General features: G+C 38.4%; 1 protein-coding gene across 13 annotated transcripts in view; it reads right to left on the bottom strand.

The window, feature by feature from the left end:
- Positions 1-26848, bottom strand: part of sox6 (SRY-box transcription factor 6) — a 524097-nt gene that overhangs the window by 161209 nt on the left and 336040 nt on the right. For all 13 annotated transcript variants that reach the window (XM_016993151.2, XM_008107320.3, XM_062977163.1 and 10 more), the window contains one exon: positions 2214-2386. In XM_016993151.2, the coding sequence (XP_016848640.1) occupies positions 2214-2386 (173 nt within the window). The remainder of the gene's footprint in view (positions 1-2213; positions 2387-26848) is intronic.

Here is a 26848-nt window from a genome sequence, read left to right as displayed (position 1 = left end):
GTTAGAGAAAATTTAAACATCCAGAATAATACAAAATGTGGTGTTTGGAATGGGGTTGCTTACTGGAATTCTGCTATCTGTGCTATAAATTCTCACATAGAATCGTACTAGAATAGAATAGAATAGAATAGAATAGAATCATACTATCGCATGAGAAACAACATAGGTTAGGCTACAAATATTTCCTATGACCATTTGTTCGTTTTCCAGATGTGGGGTATTATTATATATGCAGCAGAGAAAATGAATCATTATGTCACTTGTTTACAGCCTCTGGGGAATCTGAAATAAGTAAAAATTGCAGTTGGGTACTCCATGACTATGGAATTCTACACTGTAGAATTAATGCAGTTTTAAATCACGTTAATTGACATGGCTCAATGCTACGGAATTCTGTTTCGATGAGGCACCAGCACATTTTGGCAGAGAGAAGGCTAAAGACATTGAAAAATTACAACTCCCAGTATATCATAGCAATGAACCATGGCAGTTTAAGTGGTGTTGAACTGCATTTCTATATTCTATGAATGCATCCTAAGTCCTGTGATCATATCCTGCAACCATGGTGCTCCTTCACATTCCATTCCATTAGTAGACTGATTTTTGAGACGTTACTTACTTGCAAGACTTTGTTCTTGCATTTAGTTTATGGTTTTATTGTGCTTTTAAAACCGTCATGCTTGAAGATTTCAAGATTTCTATATATATTGTGAAATTTTATCAGAATAAGTAATTCTTTCAGAAATGTGAAGGTTGTTGCTGGGGGGGGGGGGGGTAAAACCTAAATAGCAACATAAAATGCATTTAGTTCAGGGAATAAGCTCATACATAAAAAGGAATGATTGTGTAGAGGCAAATTATACTGAAATGACTTGGAGCCTGTTTAAGCTGCAGGCTTCAGATTACTTTGGGACTGATTCTGTAGGAGTTCAATTTGCTGGTGCACATCTCATTGCAGTTCTAAGTAACATATAGGAACAAATTTCCTTATGAAAACCAATGAAGTACTACCATGACATTTAATATTGATGGTACTGTGATCACGAAAGGGATCCAAAACACTATAGTGCAATTACTCTGATAATGTCTCAATGTATAGGGCTCGGCACAGCAAAAGCTGGTACTGAAGCACCATGTGGCTCAAATTCTGAATTTTATTTGCCAATTGGTTGAGCTACATGCTCGCTTCATTGAGCATGACAACCTAGTTTTAAGTGTCATTTAATTTTCATTTTGAAATATAATTACAAAGTGTTCACTGTAAGATATCACTCGTCTGCAAATGTGTCAAGATTAATTTGTGCTAGCTTATTCACAAGTGTCAATAGTTAATTACTGTGTCATCTCTGGATGGCTAAATGACATTCTAACTTATGATTTTTTACAGTATTCCTTTATGTTATTTTCCATTAGGGACAAGTCCATATTCCTTACATGTGGGCAAATATTCAAGCACATAAAATACCAGACGTCACAACTCATTAAAATCAACAGAGCATACATTGCTGTATATACACCCTATAAAACACATTTAACTGAAAAGATAATTCTAGTTTAATGTCGGATTCCTAAAAACTGCACATTAATTTGAAACTAATGCCTAAGGAACTCATGAAATCACTTGTTGTTTAAGATTTTATACCAGGCAACATAAGAGTGTTGTTTACAGTATCTTCTAGTCTCTACTGTAAGTACTAGTGCTCATTATGATTTTTGCTTTGAACTTCTAATGGACAAATAGATAGCAGATTAACACCTCTTAATAAATTTGTGAAAATAATTTGTTAATTCTTTGAACTAGCAAGAAAAAAGTTTCCCAAACTACTCATAATTTCTGGTTCATAATGTGTATTTGTCTACAAGCAATTATAAAATACAAAATTACATTTGAGCATTTTGAAAAAAATAAAAATGAAAATTCAGTGGAAGTAGATCATTTCCCAATATTGTTACAACTAATTTATTCTTCACAACAATATGATAAAAATCTAACTACGTAGCACTTTCTGTAGGCACCATTTATTTAGCAATGCAATGCTGTCTAAGACACAGACTACAGTGAATCTATACATTTTAGAAAGTACAACATCTCTCTTTTGTTTTTAAAGATATCAGAACTTGCAGGTGGAGATTGAGTTAATGGGAGAATTTTGAATCTACCAAATGCTGGGCATGAAATACCTATTCTCACATGTTGATGTTTTGTTGCTCACCTGTTCCTGCTGTTGGCGAGCAAGGTCCATTTGCTGCCGTTGTTTTTCTATTTGTGATGCTGCCAGCTTTTTCTGCTCATCATGAGCAGCCAGAAGCTGCTCCCGTAAACTGATGAGCTGGGTGATCATCGTAGAGAGCTGTCTCTCTTTTTCTGCTAGGCTTTCTGGTGTACCTACAAAAGAACAGATGAAGATGCCCAGTAAATAATAGGTGGATCATAACCATCAAGCAAAAGCAAAAGAGATATAACTGACAGTTTTGTATTTTATATCTGGAAGGTTGAATCTTTATTTTATTAGGCTATATGCCAATAGTTTCTGCTACTGTCTTTGCTGTGTTCTGAAATGGAGGGAATGCTACTGCATGAAACAGAAAACAGCCAATTTTCCCCCTTCTGAGAAGAGTAATTAATTATGTACTCCGTAAGATCAAATCCCTCTTTCCTTTCCATCCCAGTATAATGACTCCTTAATGGATTACCAAATTCACAAATAGATTAACATAATTTTCCCTCCATTATACATTTTTATACAAACAAAATACAATACAAAAAGAGAATCATGCTTAATATGAAAAGCAACTTAATTATTGGTGCTAATTTCTGAATGATTTCTAGTTTTCACATCAACTGAGGATGACACAGAACATTACAAGATATATCAAATTTTTTGTTACTAAGAAACCGGGGCTAATATGAGTTCTGATTTTTAAAAAAAGAGTAAAAGCAAACAAATCTAAACCTTTCGCTATTGAAACAGAATTCTACTGAAAGAAATATAAAGTTTCATGTTTAACTTAAAATTTGTTTAAACAAATCTGAAAATAGGAGAAAAAAGAAGTCTTTTTCAAATGAACAGTCCTGCTTAATCTTGTGATGGATATTTTTTTAAAAATAGCTTCCTTGTTAAGTGTCAGCATAGCAAGAAAGCAGCCAAATGCGTGTGATTTTAAACAGAATTGATCAGAAATACTCCTGACCTCTAGGTTTAAGATAGCAAGTTGTACTCCAGATCTGTGGGAGGGTATATTGGATCTTTGAAGTGCCGAGGACAAATAGAAAGTATGACTAAGGTTGACAATGAATGCAAAAACCCTCATACAGAAATCTTTACAGAAAGCAAATCTTTCATTGGCTTTGAATGCTTATGAGAATCATCACATACCCAGTTACTGACTTAAGATGATCAAATATTAATAAATCAGTATATGACACAGCTCCTCTGTCCACACATGTGAAGAGGGTAACAAACCAACAAGCTACAGTTAACCACACCATCCCATTATGTTCAAACTGGGAAGTTATGGTTAATGATTTCCAGAGATGAAGTTTACTTCCAAATTCTTCCTTTTTGGAATCTATTAATCATAGTTTCCATTCAAACACAATGATAGTGATACTGAACCATGGTTTCCTACATTTTTTTCATTTCTCATTCAAAGGGAGAAGCAAAGCAGGAATACTACAAGGTGCAATATTGCCTAAAATGTACATGCAGAAGAATCCATAACATTATTCAAGAAATGATACATGTGCAAGAATGACAGTAGTTTAACACTTTAAGACGAAAGACACAATTACATGTTACTAACTCACAAATTTGCTTGCTTCTTTATTTAATTAAAATTAGAAGAAGAGAAGTTCTCTGGCTAACATAAGTTCACCAAGTAGTTTTGGGAAAGCCTTTACCTATCTTGCTTCACATAAATATAGTGCAGATAAGACTGATGTAAACCATTCTACCAAATAATATACATGTTAAGTAACTGGAAACAGATACAGGGCTGCCTGAAGAAGATCACAAGGATTAACTGATCATGACAATCCTCCTTTTCTTCCCCCTCAACAATTGGAGCCATAGTCCCTATATGGTTGGGTTATAGTGAAACACCAGTTTGGGCCTGGAATGCAATCACTCTCAGGAATAGCAATGCTTTCATGTCCTGGCTATATATCAGAGCTACCAAATAAACTTTGAGACGTTTTTTAAAAATGCAAAACCCAACACTTTTGAACACACACACAAATGTTTTTGTCTGCATTTTTTGTTTGGTATTACTGAAGGTGATGATATTTCTCCTCTCATGCAGGCAAAAATATTTCATAGTAGTTGACCATTTGTTCAACAAGATGTCTCGGGGAATCTGGACCCCTTAAGATTTAATTGCAGTGTGGATCAACTACATGATGTGTTAGACCTGTGGTTTAACCCCATTTGTCTCATAGCCACTCTGCAGCTCTGGGAACTCTGTTGCCTTTCATTGTTGGTGGCTGTTCAGGATTGGGAGTATTGTTCAAGTAGAAGCTTTGGTTTTTAACCTTAATGATACCACACACATACATACATATATACACACACATTGGCCTGCAGCCCCAATTTGTGTGGGCATCAATAGCAATTTCCTTCTCAACAGGGAAGAAACATGGAAGATTACAATGATATATGACCAAGGCAGCAAAATACGTGTATGTGCAGAAATGGAAAAATACTGTAATTCCAATGAAGGAAGACTAGCTGTTGAAACTGACAGCTCTAGCTGAAATGGACAAATTATCAACACTGATTAAATAAAAGTAATTGGCAAAATTTTCTAAAGACTGGAAACCTTGCACTGTCTTTTTTCAGAAAAAAAGGAGAATAGTATTTTAATGGTTATAGTTGTGGGGCTTCAAATCATTTCTAACCTATGGTGACTCTAAAATGAACCTATGGACGTTTTCTGGGGTTGAGGGTGTGTGATCCTCTCAAGATCATGCTCTGGATTTCCCTAGCTGAGTGAGGATTCTCCAGAGTCGGCAAAAGCCCAAATTCTCTTCTAAGGCTTACTTTTCCTGGTGGACTGTCATAAGTACACCAATGAAATTATTTCCCATCTTTAATCTGCCAACACAGTGTAGCTATGTCCTTTTGCCCATTAACGTCATATAGCTTCTACTGTATTACAAATCTTTGGACTCAGGAACAACCTGGGTTTGCTTGCTAATCAGTGGTTCAATGCTACTGGAAAAGGCACATATTCATGCAACTAACACTTTAATATGAAGGAGAAGGTAAAGATACCTATTGGAGATACCTAAGGAGGACAAAATCATCCTCCTGGGGGACTTTAATGCAAGAGTCGGACGGGACTCCGACCTGTGGCCAGGGATCATAGGAAAAGATGGGGTGAGAAACAGCAACGCAAATGGCATCTTGCTTCTCACCAAATGCGGAGAGCACAACCTTGTCATCAACAACATGCTCTTCCACCAGAAAAACAAGCTCAAGACATCATGGAAGCACCCCCGGTCAAAGCATTGGCACCTCTTGGACTATGTAATTACACGTGCCAGAGACCGCCACGATGTGCTTCTCACAAGAGCCATGACAGGTGCTGATGACTGCTGGACAGACCACAGGTTAATCCGATCCACGATGGCTATCAAGATCGTCCCCAAACGCAGACTCCAAGGAAGAAAAACAAGGCGCAAAATGAACACCCAAGCCCTTCAGGAGCCCTCCAAATGAGCCCTTCTCCAAACAACACTCAAGGATCATCTACCCACAGAACACCCCGAAAATGTTAAAGAACATTGGCACAAACTGAAGACCTCCATCATCACAGCCTGCGAAGAAACCATTGGATACCAAACTAAGAAACATCAAGACTGGTTTGACGATAACAACAAAGAGATCCAACAGCTAATTGATAACAAAAGGAAAGCCTTCCAAACATGGCAGAGAGACACCAACTGTGCTGCTAATAAAAAGATCTATGCCAGTGCAAAAGCTGAGGTCCAAAGAAGGACCAGAGAACTCAAGAACATCTGGTGGACAAAGAAGGCTGAAGAAATCCAACACTTTGCAGATACCGATGATGCTCAGGGATTTTTCAAAGCCACAAAGATCATTTATGGACCAAGAAACCATGGCATACAGCTTCTACGCTCATCAGATGGAACCAAAATTCTGAAGGACAAAACATCAATTGCACTACGTTGGAAAGAGCACTACCAGAACCTGCTGAATCGCAGCTCCAATGTGGCCGAAGAGGCCCTCTCACAAATCCCGCAACAACAAACCAGGGATGAGCTTGCAGCACTGCCTAGTTTGGAAGAAGTCAGCAAAGCCATCAGCCAACAAAAAAACAACAAAGCCAGAGGACCTGATGGTATCCCTGCTGAAATCTTCAAAGAGGGTGGACCTGAGCTGATACAACAACTCCACCAGCTCATTGAAAAGGTGTGGGTGACCGAGAAAATCCCAGCAGACTTCAAGGATGCCACCTTCATCACCCTTTTCAAGAAAGGGGACAGAACAGACTGCGGGAACTATTGTGGTATCTCCCTTCTAACCTCCGCTGGGAAAATTCTCGCAAGAATTCTTGCAAACCGCCTTCTCCCTGTCTCAGAAGACACCCTCCCAGAATCCCAGAATGGCTTCCATCCCTCCAGAGGAACAGTGGACATGATCTTCACTGCTCGACAGCTCCAAGAAAAATGCAGGGAATAAAACCAACTTCTGTACATGGCATTCATTGACCTTGCAAAGGCATTCGGCACAGTGAATTGCAGCGCTCTCTGGACCATCCTCCAAAAAATCAGGTGCCCCGACAAATTTGTGAACATCCTGCGGCTCCTCCATGATGACATGATGGCAACAGTCTTGGACAGCAACGGCTCCCAAAGTGACCCATTTAAGGTGGAATCGAGTGTCAAACAGGGATGTGTTATTGCCCCTACCTTATTTTCCATCTTCATCGCTATGATACTTCACCTTGTTGATGGAAAGTTTCCCACCGGTGTGGAAATCATCTATCAGACAGATGGCAAGCTATTTAACCTCAGCAGACTGACAACCAAAACCAAGGTCACCACAACATCTGTTATAGAACTCCAATATGCCGATGACAACGTAGTTGTGCGCACTCAGAAGAAGACCTACAAGCCACTCTAAACACCTTCGCAGAAGCATACGAGAAGCTCGGCCTCTCATTGAACAACCTGAAAACCAAAGTGCTCTTCCAACAGGCACCAGCTAATCCCTCTGCAATGCCAGGAATACAACTTAATGGTGTCACGTTAGAAAACGTTGACCATTTCCGCTACCTTGGCAGCCACCTCTCCACAAAAGTCAACATTGACACTGAAATACAACACCGGCTGAGCTCTGCGAGTGCACCATTTTTCAGAATGAAGCAGAGAGTGTTTGATGATCGGAACATCTGTAGAGATACCAAGGTGCTTGTTTACAAAGCCATTGTCCTCCCAACCCTGCTCTATGCCTGCGAAACGTGGACTGTCTACAGACGTCACACTCAACTCCTCGAGCGTTTCCATCAGCGTTGCCTCAGAAAAATCCTGCAAATCTCTTGGGAAGACAGACTGACAAATGTCAGCGTGCTTGAGGAAGCAAAGGCCACCAGCATTGAAGCGTCCTACACCATCAACTCCGCTGGACTGGCCACGTTGTCCGAATGCCCGATCACCATCTCCAAAAGCAGCTACTCTACTCCAAACTCAAGAATGGGAAACGTAATGTTGGTGGGCAGGAAAAGAGATTTAAAGATGGGCTTAAAGTCAACCTTAAAAACTGTGGCATAGGCACTGACAACTGGGAAGCCCTGGCTCTTGAGCACTCTAATTGGATGTCAGCTGTGACCAGCAGTGCTGTGGAGTTCGAAGAGGCACGAATTGAGGGCTTAAGGGAGAAACGTGCCAAGAGGAAGGAGCATCAAGCCAACTCTGACCGGGACCGCCTTCCATCTGGAAACTGATGTCCTCACTGTGGGAGAACATGCAAATCAAGAATAGGTCTCTTCAGCCACGTAAGAACCCACCCCCAAGACACCAAGGAAGACAATCCTCCTCGAGCTAAGAGGGATCGCCTAAGTAAGTAAAGATTGCTGCTGGTAGAAGATGATGAATTGGCTGACACCACAATTAATTTCTTAATATCTGAACAACTTTGGGAATCTAATATTTATAAATTAGAAGATAAAACAAATTGATATTTCAAAGTGATATGACAGGTGGACTTAGTTACTTATCAGATTTCACACATATCTAAAATCTGCAATACTATTCACAACAGTTCAGATGTATCAAACTTATCAAACTAAACTATGCACAGTGAAACAAAATATATATTGAACTATGTGCTTTTAAAAAAGTTGGTATATATAAGGACTAAGGAAGTACTGAATGAAACAAGCTGGAAGTAAACAAATTTTCCATCTCCGCATAAGGCAAGTATGGTTATTTTGGAAACTGTTTTCTAATGTAGGGACAAATGTGACTTAAGTTCTTAGCAGGATTTGCTGTTCTCCTTTGTTAGCATATTATTCTGCAAAGGTTGTGCTTTCTCTGTAATATGGCTCTATAACTAGCACATGCCATTTATACAGAGAGAAGGATGTTGGATTATTCTTCTATAATTAGCTCAAACTGCTTTCTTTAGGTGTGATACATTATCAACATCTGACAGAACTGCTTCTCCTTATTTGAATTGCAAGCAGTGGAAGCCAGAAACCTCCCATTAAAGAACCCTGTAGTGAAAAATATACCATAGAAAGGATTATATTTACATATTCATTTTGTTAGATGCCCCATCCCACAATTACCCAAAATTCTGTATCCAAATTCACTTCCTGATCCATAAAATCCAATACTATTTCTAATCCTTGGCTTAAAAAATACATTCTTTGTGCATAATGACTACACCTAGAGGTTATTTTAAAGTTATGGACAGTGCCTCAGCCATTACGGCAAATGAGGTCTTAGACAACCAACAAAAGGATGGCCATCATACATCCATGCATTGTTTCATTCTCTCGCATGCTCTCCTACTGAAAATGGAAGATGAAGACAAGAGACATAAAACTTGGATAGAAAAAAAATTATAAAAGAAAAAAATCCCCTCTCCATTTCCGGGCCCGGGGGGGGGGGGGGGTTGAAGTCCTATCCTGCCATACTCTTGTCATTTTGCTAGAGCTTAAATCCAGATAAAACACAGCTTGCTAAAGATGCAGAGCAGATTGAACTGGCCTGGCTGGACCAACTAAGGTCTTATCATTTAACTGTGTGCTGACATCATCTGCTTGCTCGCCATACACTGCAGTGTCCTATGATACCATTAAGAAATTACCAGGAATTTCGGGCTTCTGCAGAACAGTAAAATGGCACCTATTTTTTAAAAATGCTAAATATCTCCAAAGTGTGCAGTAAAACCGTCTCCATTGAAAAATATCTAATAAATGTGTCCACTTTCATTACACATTATGCATGGATTTCTTGGACTGCCTTGAAACTGTCTCTGTTCTTTAACTCAGAAAACAAGACTACAATGCCCCCCCCCCCCTTCGGCTTTCAAATGGGGTCTTCCTTATCCCCAAATCACATCTGTCTTGAGTTTCTCTCAGATTTGTCAGGTGGATCAGTGCTCCCCAGGGCCTGCTCCAGCTGAAGTATTTTAATTTGACTAAACACCTGATTTATTTTATCTCTCCGATGAGAAAGGCAGTTTGTCTTAATAGAGCCTGTCAACCCACAGTCCCATTCAGAGCAATTTACAGGCAGCCAGGGATGCTGGGAGAGAAGAGTGCTGTGATTCTGTATTTTTTCCTCACCCAGAAAGCATCTAAAAGCAGCTATTCATGGATCCTGCATGTGGCATTTTAGAAGTGAATTAGCTTTTTATTCAAGCAACTACACTGGTTGTGAATAGCTTATCTGTAAAATTGCCACATTCACTACTGATTTTATTAACCTTTGGCTCTATCACAAAATGGTCTTCAGTTAGGGAGGACCTTTCAATTTGACATTTTTTCCCTAAAAGACCTTTATTCTGGTGAATTTAGATTTACTGGATTTGATCCATTGACTCTTTTAACAGTTATATTCAAAATTGTAACTCTCAGAGAGGAAATCAATAAGATGCAAAGGAACCCTTAAAATAGAGAGAGAAAGAGAATAACTGTTTTCCATAACAAGAGTTAGAAAGCAAACCAAGAATATATCATAAAATGAATCTTCCTAAATGAGAGAATCACCTGCATGCCAACTCTTCAGTTTATGACAACCATTTCTATTGCTTACAGAATGGTAAATAAATTGTATGCATATGTGGCATGAATGAAATAAACTAAGATTATAATATTTAAAGGAATGATTCTGAAGATCTTTTCATGTTTGGTATAAAAAGTATAACATTCCTGTGGTAGCACTGTTAACAAAAAGACAAGATTCTTTCTAGAATTAAAGAACAGCTTACCTCTTCTGCAATGGAAAACAGTTCTTGTAATTACTACTACAGTATTAGAACAACCAGCGAGCTATGTATATGTTGTATACCCCAGTATGGTATGCAGTAAGTTCCACTCAAGTTGTGGAGCATTCACGTTCTCTCTTTTGGACAACATCCCTGCACGTCCCCCAGGACGGACTGAAGACAATTAAAAAGAGGCTATGGGGAGAGGGAGCACCATATATAGCCATGTTTTAGATAACTTCATTTAGAAGTTAAGGGCCAGTTTTGGGACCAAAATTATGGGTTTTGGTATGATCTATGGATAAGTTAAGAATCATTCTATGGAAAAGGGACAGCATTTTATTTAAAAAGAGAGAAACCCCCTCTACTCTGAGTATACTTTGAGTACAGTGATGAAACATGACAGTTGCCTACTCCATGGCAATGGAGGCAGCAGAGGAATCATTCATTATATCTGCAAGGAACCATCCAGCAGAGCTGTTTTGAGTGGTTAGAGGGCTGCTACATACTGGTCCTCAAGGAGAAATCCCTGACTATTCAGCAGCTTGCTGTAAAGTATTTGCATGCCACCTTGCAGATAAAGTCTCTCAGATCCATTCCTGCTTGTCCAGTGTTGATGGATACCTTTCAATTTGTGCAGCCTAAGGACATGAGCAGGATCCTTGAAGAGGTGAGAGCTACCACATGTATTCTAGATTCTTGCTCTTCCTGGCTGATCAAACAGGCCAGAGGGATACTGGTAAAGTGGATGAAGGTGGTGGTCAATGCCTCCTTAGAACAGGGCAAAGTTCCAACTTGCCTAAAGAAGGCAGTTGTGAGGCCTATATTTAAAAAGCCATCCCTGAAACCCTCTATAATGGATAGCTCCCGACCAGTGTCCAACCTTCCCTTTCCGAGCAAGGTCTTAGAGAGTGTGGTGAATTCCAACTCCAGGAATTTCTGGATGAAACAGATTATCTAGACCCATTTCAATCTGGTTTCAGTACTAGCTATGGGACAGAGACAGCTTTGGTCGACTTAGTGGATGACCTACAAAGAGAACTAGACAGAGGAAGTGTGTTCCTATTGGTTCTCCTGGACCTCTCAGCAGCTTTCAATAACATCGACCATGCTATCCTCTGGGTCATCTCACTAGGATGGGACTGAGAGGCACTGTCTTACAGTGGCACTGGTCCTTCCTGGAGGGTTGTACCCAAAAGGTGGTGCTGGAGGACTCTTGTTTGAACCCCTGGCCATTGACCTCAGGGTTCCATTTTGTCCTCCATGCTGTTTAACATTCACATGGAACTGCTGGGAGAGGTCATCTAGAGTTTTGGACTATGGTGCTACCTATATGTGGATGACACCCAGCTCTACTACTCCTTTCCACCTAAAGCCAAGGAGGCTGTCCTGACTTTAAACCAGTGCCTATAGCAAGTGGACAATCATCTGTTACAGCAGCTCTATTGGCTGCCAGTCTGTTTCTGTGCACAATTCAAAGTGCTGGTTATGACCTTTAAAGCCCTAGATGGTTCAGGTCCAGGTCCAGGTCCAGGCTATTTGCTGACCTCATTCCCTTGTACGAACCTGCCTGAGCCCTGAGATCTTCAGGAGATAGGCCCTTCTCTTAGTCCCATCTCCATCGGAAGCTTGGTTGGTGGGAACGAGAAAGCGGGCCTTCTCAGAGGCTGCCCCTCGACTCTGGAACTGCCCACCCAGGGAAGCCAGAATGGCCCCCTCCCTGCTGTTCTTTTGATGGCAGGCTAAAACCTTTCTATTCAGACAGGCTTTTAAAGATGGAGGTGTTTAAGATCTAGTCAAGGGCTGCTGTGGTTTTTAACTTTGAATATAATTTGAGGAAATTTTAACTATGAAGCATTTAGTGCTGTTTGTGTTGAATTATGTTTTAATGGCTGCATATTTGTATATTTTAAATGGTATACTAATGTTTTTATGTCAAGTCACTTTGATTCCCCTTTGGGGAGATAAAGTGGGATATACATAAATGTAACAACAACAACAATTTAGTCTGCCCTGGGAAAACCTATAAGAAGAACTGAGCCCCCTCTACTCTCTTGGCAGTGCTTTTTGTTTCCACTGCCACAACCATTTTCCTACTCAAGCATTCAAAAAGGCCAGAATTGGCACCATGGTATACAGATAATGAAAAATTACAGGCTGTATAAAGGCCTGATCCAAAACCCACTGAGGATAAGTTTCTCTCTCTCCCTGAATTAGATTTCAAACACGGATGGCACTGATTCCCCATTCTTTTTTATTCAAGCTTTAGGAAATGAAGCCACCCACAGTATAGTTAATTAATGAATTAATTGCAATAGGTGTTATTATTACAAACATTATCACTTCCTTTTATTTCACAGTTTTAAAAAAGTATTCTCCTTTTCAATACATTGTCATACAGAAGTGAGATCGTCACCAGTTTCTTTCAACACAATAGGAAAGCTAACTATTTCATTCTTCACCTAACATAAAAATGTTAATCAAAACTTAATTCCAGATTCTTAGTGCCTTAAGGGAAAAGTTGATTGTGTAAAAATGAACCAAACTTATTTGGTCATTGACATAATAAAAGAGTTAAAAGCAGATAATCACAGTTGCTGAATACAATCTACTGAAATAATGAAACCAAGAAAGCAAACACATTTTGAAAATTAGGGCATATAATATTGCATCATTTAAATACATTGAAATCATTTGCATAAAGCTAGCTATATATTTATGTATCGAAAGTGAAATACAGTGCCAAGCATAAAAGGTTATTTGCTCTTAGTTGCTGAAAGAGATAGCTTGGTCAAACCATTCTGTCTAATACCATGGGCTGCATAAAAACATCAGATACACTGTGATGTTTGTACTTCACAGGCTGTGGTCATCCATTTAGCATTCTCCTTCTTTGATTAGGTTGTGTTTTAAATGCCATGAAACAGGGCAACAAAGGCAACAAAAATAAACATCGAGAGATACAAAAACAAAGGAAGTAACAATAGAATGAAAGGGCTTCTAAAATAAGCCACTTTGTGCTGTTTGTCTGTCTGTAAAGTCTCCTTCTCCCATACACACAAGCATCTAATTTGAGTTGTTAACTCTTAACAGCAGTTTAAAAACCTTTCTGCTGTGAACAACCCTCAAGTCCATCATAATGATAAAGGATTTCATTGCAGAACCACCACAAAGAATTCTATTATCTTATCAGTCTTTAGTTATAACAGCTGAAGCAATATGACTAATTTCTGAATGGCTTTTACTGTTTTCCATTTTAAATGAGAGAAAGAGAAAAGAAGAGGATACTGGAATTCCTTTATTCTATGATCAGTTAGCAATTGTTGATACATCCATATGCTACTGCCCAGTCCTAAGTCTGTAAAGTTTTCTAAATGATGCAATTGTGTCTTTTAGCATCTATTGCAAACATGCCCAGCTTGTAGAGAGGCTCATTTAACGAATGCGCCAACACCATCCAAATAGAAGAAATCTTCTAACTTAAGTCCAAAAATCTTTTACTATGTTGGGTGGGGATGAGGGCTGTAGCCGGGGGGGGGGGGGGGGGAGGTAGGGGTTCAACTCCCCCCCCCCCGAATTTTTTCAGGTTTAAAAGAAACCTGGCTTACTCATGAATTTTAACAGTTTAACCAAATCCCCATGAGTGTCCACTGAAGTTTATCTGCCTTGAATGTCCACTGAATTTTATTGATGGAGCCTGATTCTAAATTATTTTGCAATATGGAACTACTTTTCATGATTTGCTAAAAAAAAAGTTTCAACCCCCCCCCCCCCCTGACATTTTTTTTCTGGCTATGGCCCTGGTGGGGATGTAATTTCAAAGTGCTATAAACACGATTTCATCAATGCGCAGAAGTACGGAGTCTTGCTATTTTCAACATCATTTTTTCCAAAATTAACAACCTAAAATATATATTGGGTGAAAGAAAAAATAGCCATCTTTGACATTTATTCTGGTAAAGTAGACACAAATTGGGGGGAAGAGAATGCATCAAAGTGATAGGCTTCATCTCTACCTATGATTGATGGTGGTGGTGATGTTGATGATTTCTTTATAATAGACTTAAACTTTTCTCCAAACATTTGAGAATAGATTGGGGTAGAGCCAAGTACCACAATCCCACTCCATATTCATTACAGTCATTTACTTAATATCTGAGACAACATACTCATATGCATTCCAAAATCACCTTTGACCAAGCAACATCAGTGTCTTCAATATGGCAAAAGTTATTAATCAGGAAAAAATATACAAGCTAGGAGAGCTGAAACAGTTTCTTTTTTCTGGGCCCTACTAAGAAGGGGAAGACGGCACCACGCCTCTCCTCCTTGCTGGGTTAACTGAGTGCAAACTACTTTTGCGCTTTGAACTAATTAGTAGCAACCGAAGAAATTGGAAAGAAACATTGAAATATTTTAAAACAGCTGAAAAAGTGGCATATTGGATGATTAATCAGGGCATTGGAGAGTATGATTCAAGTTTCTACAATAATTACAACACGATTTGTGTGCTATCAGTGGACTATTTTCTGAACTTGAGCAACTGAACGCATCTTAGCTGCAAAAGTACGTTGGATCAAGTACTATGGTTCTTCCCACACTTTCTGTTAAGAAAAAAGTAACTCGTGGCACCAACAGAATGAAGAAATGTGACAGCCATGGGCTCACCATGGTCATGCTTAAGATTTTAGTTGACTAACAAGTAATGGGATGAAAGCTAGGACAAAACTTTTCTGCAACTTGGGTGTAGCTTCTGCAGGGAAAAAAACATAGGCTGACAGCCTCTAAAACCAATCAGACATTTACCTGCAGTCTTTCACATTCACCAGAGTTAAGGAACAGGATTCCTCGTGAAAGTGAAAAACTGTGAATTTTTAAAATGCTATATTTTAACCTGAAAAAACATCTCTCTATGAATTTCTAGGGTGGCAGCGGGTTGGACTGGATGGTTTGTGTGGTCTCTTCCAATTCTATGATTCTAATTATATGATCTGCTGAAAGCTGACCAGGGAATCTCATTAGAGGACCTGGAGATCTCTAGAGAGGAATTCTCTCTAGGAATTTCTAGCTTCTCCAGCATGACTCTATGGTCACCTTGCAGAGGGGAAAGACATGACATTTTAATCAAATCCATGAATAATCAAATTTTCAAAAAGTCAAACCCACAAATGTGAAGGGCTGACTGTACAGGCTTAGGCAACTGTTGGCTGAAATAGCAACGGAGACTATTATTCTATGTAAAGGAGGGTTTACATTGTAGGGTTTCCTTTTCCTTTTCAGAGAATGGTATCTCCATAAAACTACTAGCATAGCCAACAGGTTCAAAAATAGTCCAAAGATGGCTATTTTTCTTTCACCTAATATATAGTGGCCTAGAACTTTGAGACGTCAGCCTGTGAGCTATTATTGCAGAATAAATCTGACTATGTACTTGCTTTCCAGTCAGTTAGGGCTCCCATGTTTAACTAAATTCACCTAATAAAAAAGAACTCTTCTTTGATTGTGCCACTATATTGAATTGAGCAGATTTGTGAAAGAAGCATAACATAAATAATGGGAATGTTTACTTTGGATGGAAAAAAGTCTCAAAAAGCATGCATTAAACTAGATGTTATAGTCTGGGCAAGATCCAGCACACACAAGCCTTGCTCTTTCAAAAAAAAAAAAAAAAAACACCAACCTAACCACATTGTCTCAGCAAGGTACACAATTCCCTATCTTCAGGGGCATCTTGAAATGCATGGGGAGCCTATACACCTGCATTAGCTTCTTGCTTCAGATCTTCGCATCCACAACAACATGGGGAAACGTGGTTATAATTATGTGAGGGAAGAATGCCTAAAATGTTATTGGGAAAGCCTTATTCCAAAAAACTCAAAAGCTGTCTTTTATTTAGAAGAGGCACAAATGTCTGGGTGAACCATCTTCTTGTATTTGGTGCATATGAATTTTGTATTATGTTTATTAACCAAACTGTTCCTTAAGTAATTCCACTGAATTTTATTAATAAGCTATTATAGCATTTTTATTGTTAGATGATTTATCAAATTGTTCAGTTGTCATTTGTATTATAAATCACTAGTATCTAATATGAGGATTCCATACTAAGTAGCACTATAACAATGTTGTTACATAGTGAATTTCAGTATGTCCACACAAGCCTCACATACTGGTAAGTAGCCACTGGAATCAACAGGGTCAATTCCACCTTCAATTGAGAAGAAGGTGCCTGACATTTCCACAACCTCTCATTAGCGATCTCTGGTACAACAGGTAGAAAAGGATACTTGTCGCCAATCCCTTTGTGCAAGAGGAAATTGATATATCAAGCATCCCCTTCTGAAATCAACAGGGAAACAGATCCCCTTTGAACCCAGTATCTGCTGACCATTAAGCATAATTTGGGGGACTTTCATAGTCCCTTTGCAGCTCCTAAAATAGTGGCTTTATGAGGATCCTTAATATGTAGGAATTGGAATGCACAACTGTATGGAAAGGATATTCCACCTGAACATTAGGAAGAACTTCCTGACCATAAGAGTTGGTCAACAATTGAACTCTCTGCATCTAAGTGTGGTGGAAGCTCCTTCTTTGGAGGCTTCTAAAGAGAGGCTGGATAGTCATTTGTCGGGGGTGCTTTGACTGTGCTTTTCCTGCATGGCAGGGGGTTGGACTAGATGGCCCATGTGGTCTCTTCCAACTCTATGATTATATGATTCTATGTTATGTACTCGATATTGCCCAACAAGATTCCAGCCTTTCCTTTAAAATGCTGTTAGCCTTTGGGGTTTCCTGAAGGGAAGGGAAGGGAAGGGGCACAAAGTGAACATTAGGTCAGTGAATACAGATACTTAAATAAAATTACGTATTTGAGGGAAACCCCAGGAGAAATTTATCAAATCTGATATGTGTCTAATACACATAATCCTTCTCAACACACATCCTGAAGTGGTGATATTTCCTTCAGGGAAGAAGTGTGTGTGATCATCACAATCTGTTATGATTAGGTAGTGAGTCTCTAATAACTCCCGCATCTGTAACTAGACCGACCACAGTTTCTGAATTTCTGACTAGTCTTGACATTTGGCAGAAGCATAATGATACTTAATACTTTGCATTTGTACAGAGCTTTCAAGTGTTCAAAGTGCGTCATGAGCATTTAGTGGGAATTCCCATAGCAACCATATTAAACAGCTGTAGGAAACCTGTGGCTCTCCAGACGTTGATAAATTCTAGCTTCCACCACCCTAAATGGTCTCACTAGCCAATGGTTGGGGATGATGGAAGCTGACATCCAGCATCTGGATGACTATTCACTCGACAGTGGTGAAGTCAGGCGTCTAGCCCTCCAAATCACTGATGGAGAGATCTAGGTTGAGAATGATTGAGAAATAATGGTTTGTTATGAGCAAATTTCATAACAGATTGATTTGATTAATTTGTCATGTTTCATATGAAGACCTGTCTACTTATGCTATTTAGGAGGTTTACAAAGCAAGAACAAAATTTAATACTAAATTAAATAGGATTAAAATAACACCAACTGGAATTTCCCGATTTGTAGTTTGATCTCTTAGCCATTCTGCTATATGAGCTCTCTCATCACCATAGAAATAGTTATAAATGTCCAAGGTAGCTATTTGGGTGACCAGTCAATAGGTACATATGTTTGTGTGTGTTTAGACCAGTCTCAAGAATGAATAAATAAGAGACTGCTTCCAGATCTTTTGCTTTAAGAAATTGTATATTCTAATCACTATGCAGCTTTATTCCAGATATTTAGAACATCATCACGGTAGGGAAGTGAAATGAAAGGCTAGTAGAGAAACTGAGCAGAGTTTAATGAAGAAGGCAGTGCTATAACATCAAGATACCAACAGATACTTTCTCTATGGATTCTACATACAGTCATGGATCACGTAAGCAGTACAATCAAACTCCAGAGTGAAAAAAATCAGAGTGAAAAAGTGTTCCAACATTCTGAAAATGTTTCCTTAAAATCATATGAACCCAATCAAATCAGTTTTGGCTACATGATAATATTGCAAATACAAAGTTAGAGTGAGGATATAGACTGGGAACTTTTCACTCCATCTCAAAAATCTGTGAAAACAACCACAAAGGATTATGTACATTCGTGGGGAATTTCATCTAAATTGCCCCATTTCAGTTTAGACCTATAAAAAACCAAATATCTTTATCACATTTCCCCTAATCAATCAAACTAAAATTCCTGATAATAGTTCATTACCTTCTCTTTTATATGTTTTGATGCATAAAATAGAAGACACTGGGAAAACATATAGTACATTCACCCTCACTAGGAAGCCACTTATTTAAAGTTATGGTAGGTATTCTTAGCTTCACAGAGGCATAGCATGGTAGATGTGTTATTCATAATAAACTGCATGTTGTCTAAGTGAGAATACTAGTTTAGATAAAACTGGGATCCTAAGATGCCATTCTAATCTTCCGGAAATCTATGGAGACTTCTCACTGACCTTAATGTAGCCAAGGTAGCTGACCTCAGCCAGCCTGTTGTCATCTGACAATAGAGCTCTAATATCTATTCTTCTACATGACTGTGACTTCTACAGCCTGCTTTGACTTAGATCTTATTTATGAACATGGAAATTTCAGGATAAATTTTGAAATTGCTCCATTTTCTTGATTGTTCTTTCACAGCTGAGTACAGCTGGATTTTTAAATGTAGTTTTTGTATTCCACATCAATTTTTACATGATTTTGAGTTCCAGACGTCCTCTTCAAAGTAAATCTTTTTATTATATATGTCTAGTGTAATTCAGAGGAACTTATTTCTCCTTCTGATGTTCTTTCTTAGCCATTGTCTGCTTATGTTAGGCCATAGAAGCTGCTTTTTTAAGGCAAATGACTGCCTAACAAAGTGGGCATTTGCATGAGCAATCTACTACTGGTTGACTGCTGGAAACACACTTACTGCTGCACCAGTTTGCATTCAACTAGTACTACTTTGACAGAGAATCACTGTTGAAAGAATTAGAAGGTTTTTTTTTCTTTTGAAAGTGGATTGTTTTGTGCAAGTACCTGAAAAAGAAAAGAAATGCTAACATCTATTTGCTTAGAGGAATCCTCTCTGTTTTAGTTGCAGTAGAGTTTGGATAATCTGGTTGTCTTATCTAGTATATTCATGGGCTAAGGAGTTCTCAGAACTAATGCAAGGAGCTACCCTGTTGCAGATCATTCTTCTATGGAGGAAAGCAGTCCGCAGGTACCATGACTCTAGTTTCCCCACCTTAGTTCTTCCCTTAAAAAGGTAAAGGTAAAGGTTTCCCTTGATGTTAAGTCCAGTCATGACTGACTCTAGGGGTTGGTGCTCATCTCCATTTCTAAGCCGAAGAGCCGGCGTTGTCCATAGACACCTCCAAGGTCATGTGGCCGGCATGACTGCATGGAGTGCTGTTACCTTCCCACCGGAGCGGTACCTATTGATCTACTCACATTTGCATGTTTTCGAACTGCTAGGTTGGCAGAAGCTGCAGCTAATAGCGGGTGCTCACTCAGCTCCCCGGGTTTGAACCTGGGACTTTTTGGTCTGCAAGTTCAGCAGCTCAGCGCTTTAACACACTGAGCCACTGGAGGAGTTTGGATAATCTGGTTGTCTTATCTAGTATATTCATGGGCTAAGGAGTTCTCAAAACTAATGCAAGGAGCTACCCTGTTGCAGATCATTCTTCTATGGAGGAAAGCAGTCCGCAGGTCCCATGATTCTAGTTTCCCCACCTTAGTTCTTCCCTAAGCCACTCATTTTAATGCGTACTACACAGTTCCTCTTTTGTTGCTTTAAACCTCCTTGCTATGTAATGTTTTTCCACATTTATGCAGTTATTAGCCTAACCGCCCAAGAAATGTCTGAATTGTAAATGGGGGTAACATATGATGGTACTGCAAGATTTATATACTTTAAATATACATTTTAATTTTGATGCTAATAACATGACCATCTTTCATGTCTTACAAATATAAACACATATATCAATGAAAAACTTATATTTGCCTCTGAAGAATTTTTTTAATTGCCTCTGGTTACAAGTAATGAAGGGGAAAAGTTTCCACAGCAAAGGAAAGAAATTTGCATACCCTGTCTATCAAGAAAAAAAATGCTAAAGAGGAAACCTTCTATGATTTATTGGAGGTCACAATTTAGTCAAGATCCTTTCATCTGGGTGAGAAGAAAGCAGCATTTATTTGAAGCATTAAGTACATACATAACATGACTCACCAAATAAGCTATGAAAAATGGCACTGGTTTAATTTTCAGGAAGACAAGCAATAGCAACTTTACACATCTTCTGAAGAAGCAGCTCAAAAGAGGCACAAGTTAAAGGTCCATTCAGGTGACTATTTCATGGCTTATGTTCAACTTGTGATAATCTTTCCTAAACTTGAAGTAGAGGTAGCAGAAGAATCATGTGTGTTATTAACCTTAATATATTATGTTGCCCAAAATAACCTCTTTTGATATGTAAGGCGAAACACACACGCATCTTCTGCAAGAATCCCTGCAATCCATCAACCTGTTTTAGAATTATAAAGCAAAAAAGCACCCTCATGATATCTCAATAATGAAAGCAAAACACATCTGTGTCAGGTCATCCTCAATATTCATTCTTTGTACAGAATAGAAGAATGTTAAAAAGTTGTTAAGGTTACATTACTGTAACATGCCATGTGATGAATCATCTTTACAGACTATTACAAATTTTAATGTAATAGCAAACATAGCGACTAGATAGTTAAACTGGGTTTTCAATTATCATATTATGCCTCTGTTCTGACTCAAAGATTGTACAGACTCCAAGGACCAACTTGAAGTGATGGGTTTGGACTTTAAAGCCCTTCATAACTTAGGACCAGAATGCTTCAAAAACTGCCTGTCTCTGCATTTATATATCAATATTTTCTTAAATTATTATTATTATTATCAACACAACGACGTTGTATGGCACAGCAAACAAGATAGATATGCTGGATTTCGTTTCGCAAAACCACAAGTCGAACACTTCCCAAGTGTCTAGGACTGTGTGATGTATTTTCTGATGATGTGTGCAGATCCCAGTAGGGTGGCCTTTTGCAGTTGGCAGATGGTGATTTTGTCAATGTCTATTGTTTCCAAATGCCGGCTGAGATCTTTTTGCACAGCACCCAGTGTGCCCATCACCACCGGGACCACCTGTACTGGTTTCTGCCAGAGTCTTTGAAGTTCAATCTTGAGGTCCTGATAGCGGCTGAGTTTTTCCTGTTGTTTTTCATCTATGCGACTGTCACCTGGGATGGCAACATCAATGATCCAAACCTTGTTCTTTTCCACAACTGTGATGTCTGGTGTGTTGTGTTCCAGAACTTTGTCAGTCTGGATTCGGAAGTCCCACAGTATCTTTGCATGTTCATTTTCCAATACTTTTGCAGGTTTGTGATCCCACCAGTTCTTTGCTGCTGGGAGGTGGTACTTGAGGCATAAGTTCCAATTAATCATTTGGGCCACATAGTTGTGCCTCTGTTTGTAGTCTGTCTGTGCGATTTTCTTACAGCAGCTGAGGATATGATCAATGGTTTCGTCGGTTTCCTTGCACAGTCTGCATTTTGGGTCATCAGCTGATTTTTCAATCTTGGCCTTAATTGCATTTGTTCTGATGGCTTGCTCCTGGGATTATTATTATTATTATTATTATTATTATTATTATTATTATTATTATTATTATTCCCTACTTTACCTCCCCAAAGTGGACTCACACCTACCACAGCCATCTGAGTTGAGGTCAGTGGCTATTGGACAAATGGACTCCTTGTGCTATACCCCTTAAGGCAAGTTTGCATGACACTTTCTTCTTCATTTTTTCAAAATCAGGAATTTTAAAAACGTTTCCTACACTTTTTAAAAAATTCTCATCTTTTTAGTTACAATTGCTGTTCCACATGATAATAATCACAAATGTATGTGTCATATAAATACAATGCACTTCCCATTCATGGATCTAAGAGTCAGAGGAGTTTTCAAAACCGATAAATTGCTTTTTAACATGGAGTGGTGGCTCAGTGGGTTAAACCACTGAGCTACTGAACTTGCTGACTGAAACATTGGCGGTTCGAATCCAGGGAACGGGATGAGCTCCTGCTGTTAACTGCAGCTTCTGCCAATCTAGCAGTTCAAAAACATGCAAATGTGAATAGATCAATAGGTACTGCTCTGGCATGTTGGTAACAGCATTTCATGCAGTCATGCCAGCTGGTTTGTGGATAACACCGGCTTCTCGACTTAAAAATGGAGTTGAGCACCAACCTCCAGAGTCAGACACAACTAGACTTAATGTCAAGAGGAAACCTTTACCTTTACCTTTACCATTGACTGATCATCAGTAGAACATTCACTTTAATTCATCATCCAGTTCTACATGAATTTCATATTCAATGATGACAAATGAACAGGGGAAGGAAGATAGGAGAAAAGCCTGTCACACAAGAAGCCACAGTCTTCATCAAATTTAAAAATCAAATGTTCCTAACAAGTGATGTGCCATATCAAAATCTGGAGGGAAAGAAATTGTACAAAGAATTATAGAAATGTAAAGTACACATTGCCATGAAGAAATGCACCCCAATCAAACCACAAACTCTTTGTTGTGCGAGGGTCATGTTGCAAGAGAAGAGACCAAGCTTCTTAACCATGTAGCCAAGATCCCAAAATCAAGATAAGCTGGCACATAAAAGAATGCCCTACATTTTCCAGGCTATAGTTCCACCCATGTTCTTACAACGTTCTGGTCTAATTATATTTTCAACCACAGGCATGAATCTGTTTAGCCAGATGTCTCTAAGCAGCTGCTAACCAGTGAGGTTTAAAATTCTTTTTCTTAATGTCTTTCTTTCTCTAACTGATCAGAAATCAAGCCACTTAAGTGGAGTCACAATGAAACAGACCTTCGTTTCCAACCACAATATTTTAGCATGGTGTCTTACTACATCTTTGTTTGTAAATATATCCAACTAAAATGAAATCCTCAAATGAAAAATGCAAGTATGAATCACTTGGAAGCATGAACAGGGTTTTGAATTTGGCTCTGCATAAAATAGGAATTTTGAGGTCTTTTGCATCCCGTCTGGCCTTTTGTCAAATGTATCTTCAGAAACTAAACAGTGTTAAATTTCTGTAAACAAATTCAAACATTATTACCATCTCAATATTTGGAGTTTTATATGATGTAGCAAATGTTTTGCATACAGAACACCCCACAATTAATTTTACGGTATCTTTATTAAAAAGCATCTAAGGTAAATCTTGAGAAAGTTACTTTTCAAGTGGAATATAATTCTATCTCACAATCTTCCAGAAGATGGGTTTGATGAGCCACTAATTTTCATGTGTGTCATTTTAAAATATGTTAGTCATAATCAACCTCTTTTTATGCAAAAACCATACAAAAATGTTATTTAGGCGCATTTTGTTCACATTTTGTATTAAAATACAGTTTTACATGTTTTCATAGAAAATTTATCCTAAAATACACATTTTAATAGGAAGGTTTGGACCTGAGAACGAGTTTTGAGAATTTTGCTCCACATACTTAGTGGGGCACTTCATTTAGACTTGATGGGAGAATTTTTAAAACAGGAACAACAATAGTGATGAAAAACTTGAAAGCTTTTTGTTCCATTTTTTCTGAATCTCTGACACTGGGGTTTTATTCTGTTAATTGTACATTTACACATATTCTCTGTATGTATGAATGTGTGCATATCTTATTTACTCACTAATCAACTATTTTTTTGTAATTGCATTAAGATGAATCTGAGCATCAAATAGCCTCTTGTCATTTGAACATTTTCAGTAATGATTTCTTGGAGTGTGGGTGGGAGAGCTTTGTTTGTTAGATTTGGCTTTTCTGATTTTGTGCAGAACTGCAAAATCTGGGTTGGAATCTGTGTCGACAAAAGACAAAATGTACTTCTCAAATAATACTATTCCCTCCAGCAGATCTTGATAGTGACATTTTACCTGGGATGTCCAACATTTTGTGCAATGTCAGCTGGGGCCTGTCTTTCTTTTCAACAGGGTTGGCAAACATTTTTGTTGTTGTTGCACAGAATGACAGAGTCAAAGCAATGAAATGTTGGATCCTTCATGTGTATTTCTGTACCTCATGGGCAAGTTGAATACTTCAGAAGTAATACACATGGCTGTCTAATGGGGAGGAGGCGGGTTAACATTACCTAGATGCCATTCTAGAAGAGAATGATTTATGCTACCCACTTTTCAATGATAAACTTTCCAAGATATTATCTTTTGGGAAGTGTTGTGTTAGCAGATTTAACTTTTCCATCTAAAATGCTACATGCACCATACAAAAAAGAAATCTACAAGGAAAGATTACATTTTCAAAAACAATTGGAGAAAAAATTCACAGGAATTTATTACATTACAGGTCTATAACACCACAAGTTAATTTAAATGAGAATAAAATTGAAGAGAAAGACAGTCAGTCAATGATTGTAGAACATTTCCTCATTAATTTCCCTAAGATAATTTGCAGATTTGTAGGCTTAAAGCAATTCAAAACAAAGCCACCCACCATATTTTAAAACCATGTTGTAGTTGCTAGGCCTCTGTCGGAGAAACCGTTTTGGGGATCGAGGAACATACTGGGGGCTTTGGGTTCATAAAAAAAGCTACAGGCAGCCTATAGTCCACAATTTTGCCACCCTAGCACCATACATGTTCATAAAGGAGTAAGTATAAGCCCTACATTAACAGAGATGTAACATGCTTCATCCAGAAGGGTGCCACCAAGCTATCGCCAAACTGAAAACCTGAACCTGCCCACAGAATCCTGCTTTATATCTGCCACAAGAGGGAATTAGTCCAATTAGCCCACATTCAGAGCTTCCTTTGATATTCTTAAGGTAATTTTGAAAGCTGATCTTATATTATTTTCTGACATTTGACAACTTCAGTGAATGTTCCTTGCCTCTTCCTTGAATATTCACCTAAATATTCAAGTAAAATGTAAATTTTAAAGTAAAATAACCCTTTAAAACATTAATTACAACCTGACTTTATTTATTTTATATATACACACACATGCGATATGCTTATACCTCACCTTTCTAATAAGTCTTGAGGTGGCTGACCAAAGACACCAAAGTACGTAAAACAATTTAAAACAATGCAATTATTTCTACCATTTAAGTGGGCCAGTTGAACAGATGTGTCTTGACATATTTCCTAAAAGCACTGAGCATGGGGACTGATCATAACTCCAAAGAGAGTGTGCTCCACAATTTGGAAGCAACGCATAAATGGCTTTCAAACCACAGAGGTTATAATGGTGTGATCTTTTATTTTGGTGCTGAAGACTTCAGGGGCACATGTCAATCTGCAGCTTTTCAAAGTCATGTTAAAGGAGCATCTTCAGATATCGTGGCATGCTTTCAAAATAATGGAAATGTCAACTACTCACATAATGTTCATATTATCCCTAATTAATATAAATTGCATCTAATTTCACCTCTACTTAAATACATTGCTGCCCAAAATAAGGACCCTAATTTTTATGAGTAATTACTATTACTGATGCATCAACACAATTATTTAAATTCAACATATGCAGCAGCAAAACCAAGCAGTTACAGGTTGGTTTTTTTTGGGGGGGGGGGTTGTTCACTCTACTTCATCCCCAATTTTTGTGGCTTGGAGTCCTTCCAGATTCTGTCTCTGACTCTGTATAAAATCCCTTTTTTTCATTTGATTGACAAACATGGAGCAATTTGAAAACTGTTACCTGCATGTAATCTATGCAGATAATTTGAATGCTGTACTTCAGGCTTATAATACATCAAGCATATATTATTAGTATTAAGTCCTGGAGTCTAAAGCCAATAGTCATTTCTGGCTATAACAGGCTCAGTGAATAAATAGTAACCTGGCAAATTGACACCTGTGTAAGCTCCACTGATTTCAAGACTTTAGTTGCAACTAACCATTAGCAATAGCAGTCTAGATTTTTATGATAGCTGTAGCAGACAGACTATAATTACAATAAACTTTCCATATCCACAGCTTTAAACTATACCCAAAACATCCAAAAAAGCAAATCTTGATTTTGCCATTTTATATAACTGACACCCCTTTACTATGGGACTTGAGCATCTGGTGATTTTGGTATCCACAGGGGGTCCTGGAACCAATTTCCAGTGTATACCAAGGACATACCCTACGGCCACTATGAGAACCAAACTTTGAACAAGACAAGCCTTTGGTCTGCTCTAGCATGGCTCTTCTTATGTTAATCTTACATTTTTAGTAAAACTATTTTGAACATGAGAGGCAGTGAAAACATGGCTGTGATCACTGA

Source organism: Anolis carolinensis, chromosome 1 (assembly GCF_035594765.1).
Source record: "Anolis carolinensis isolate JA03-04 chromosome 1, rAnoCar3.1.pri, whole genome shotgun sequence".
Classification (NCBI taxonomy): Eukaryota; Metazoa; Chordata; class Lepidosauria; order Squamata; family Dactyloidae; genus Anolis; species Anolis carolinensis.
The sequence above is the reverse complement of the archived record's forward strand: the minus strand, read 5'-3'. Positions and strand labels throughout refer to the sequence as shown.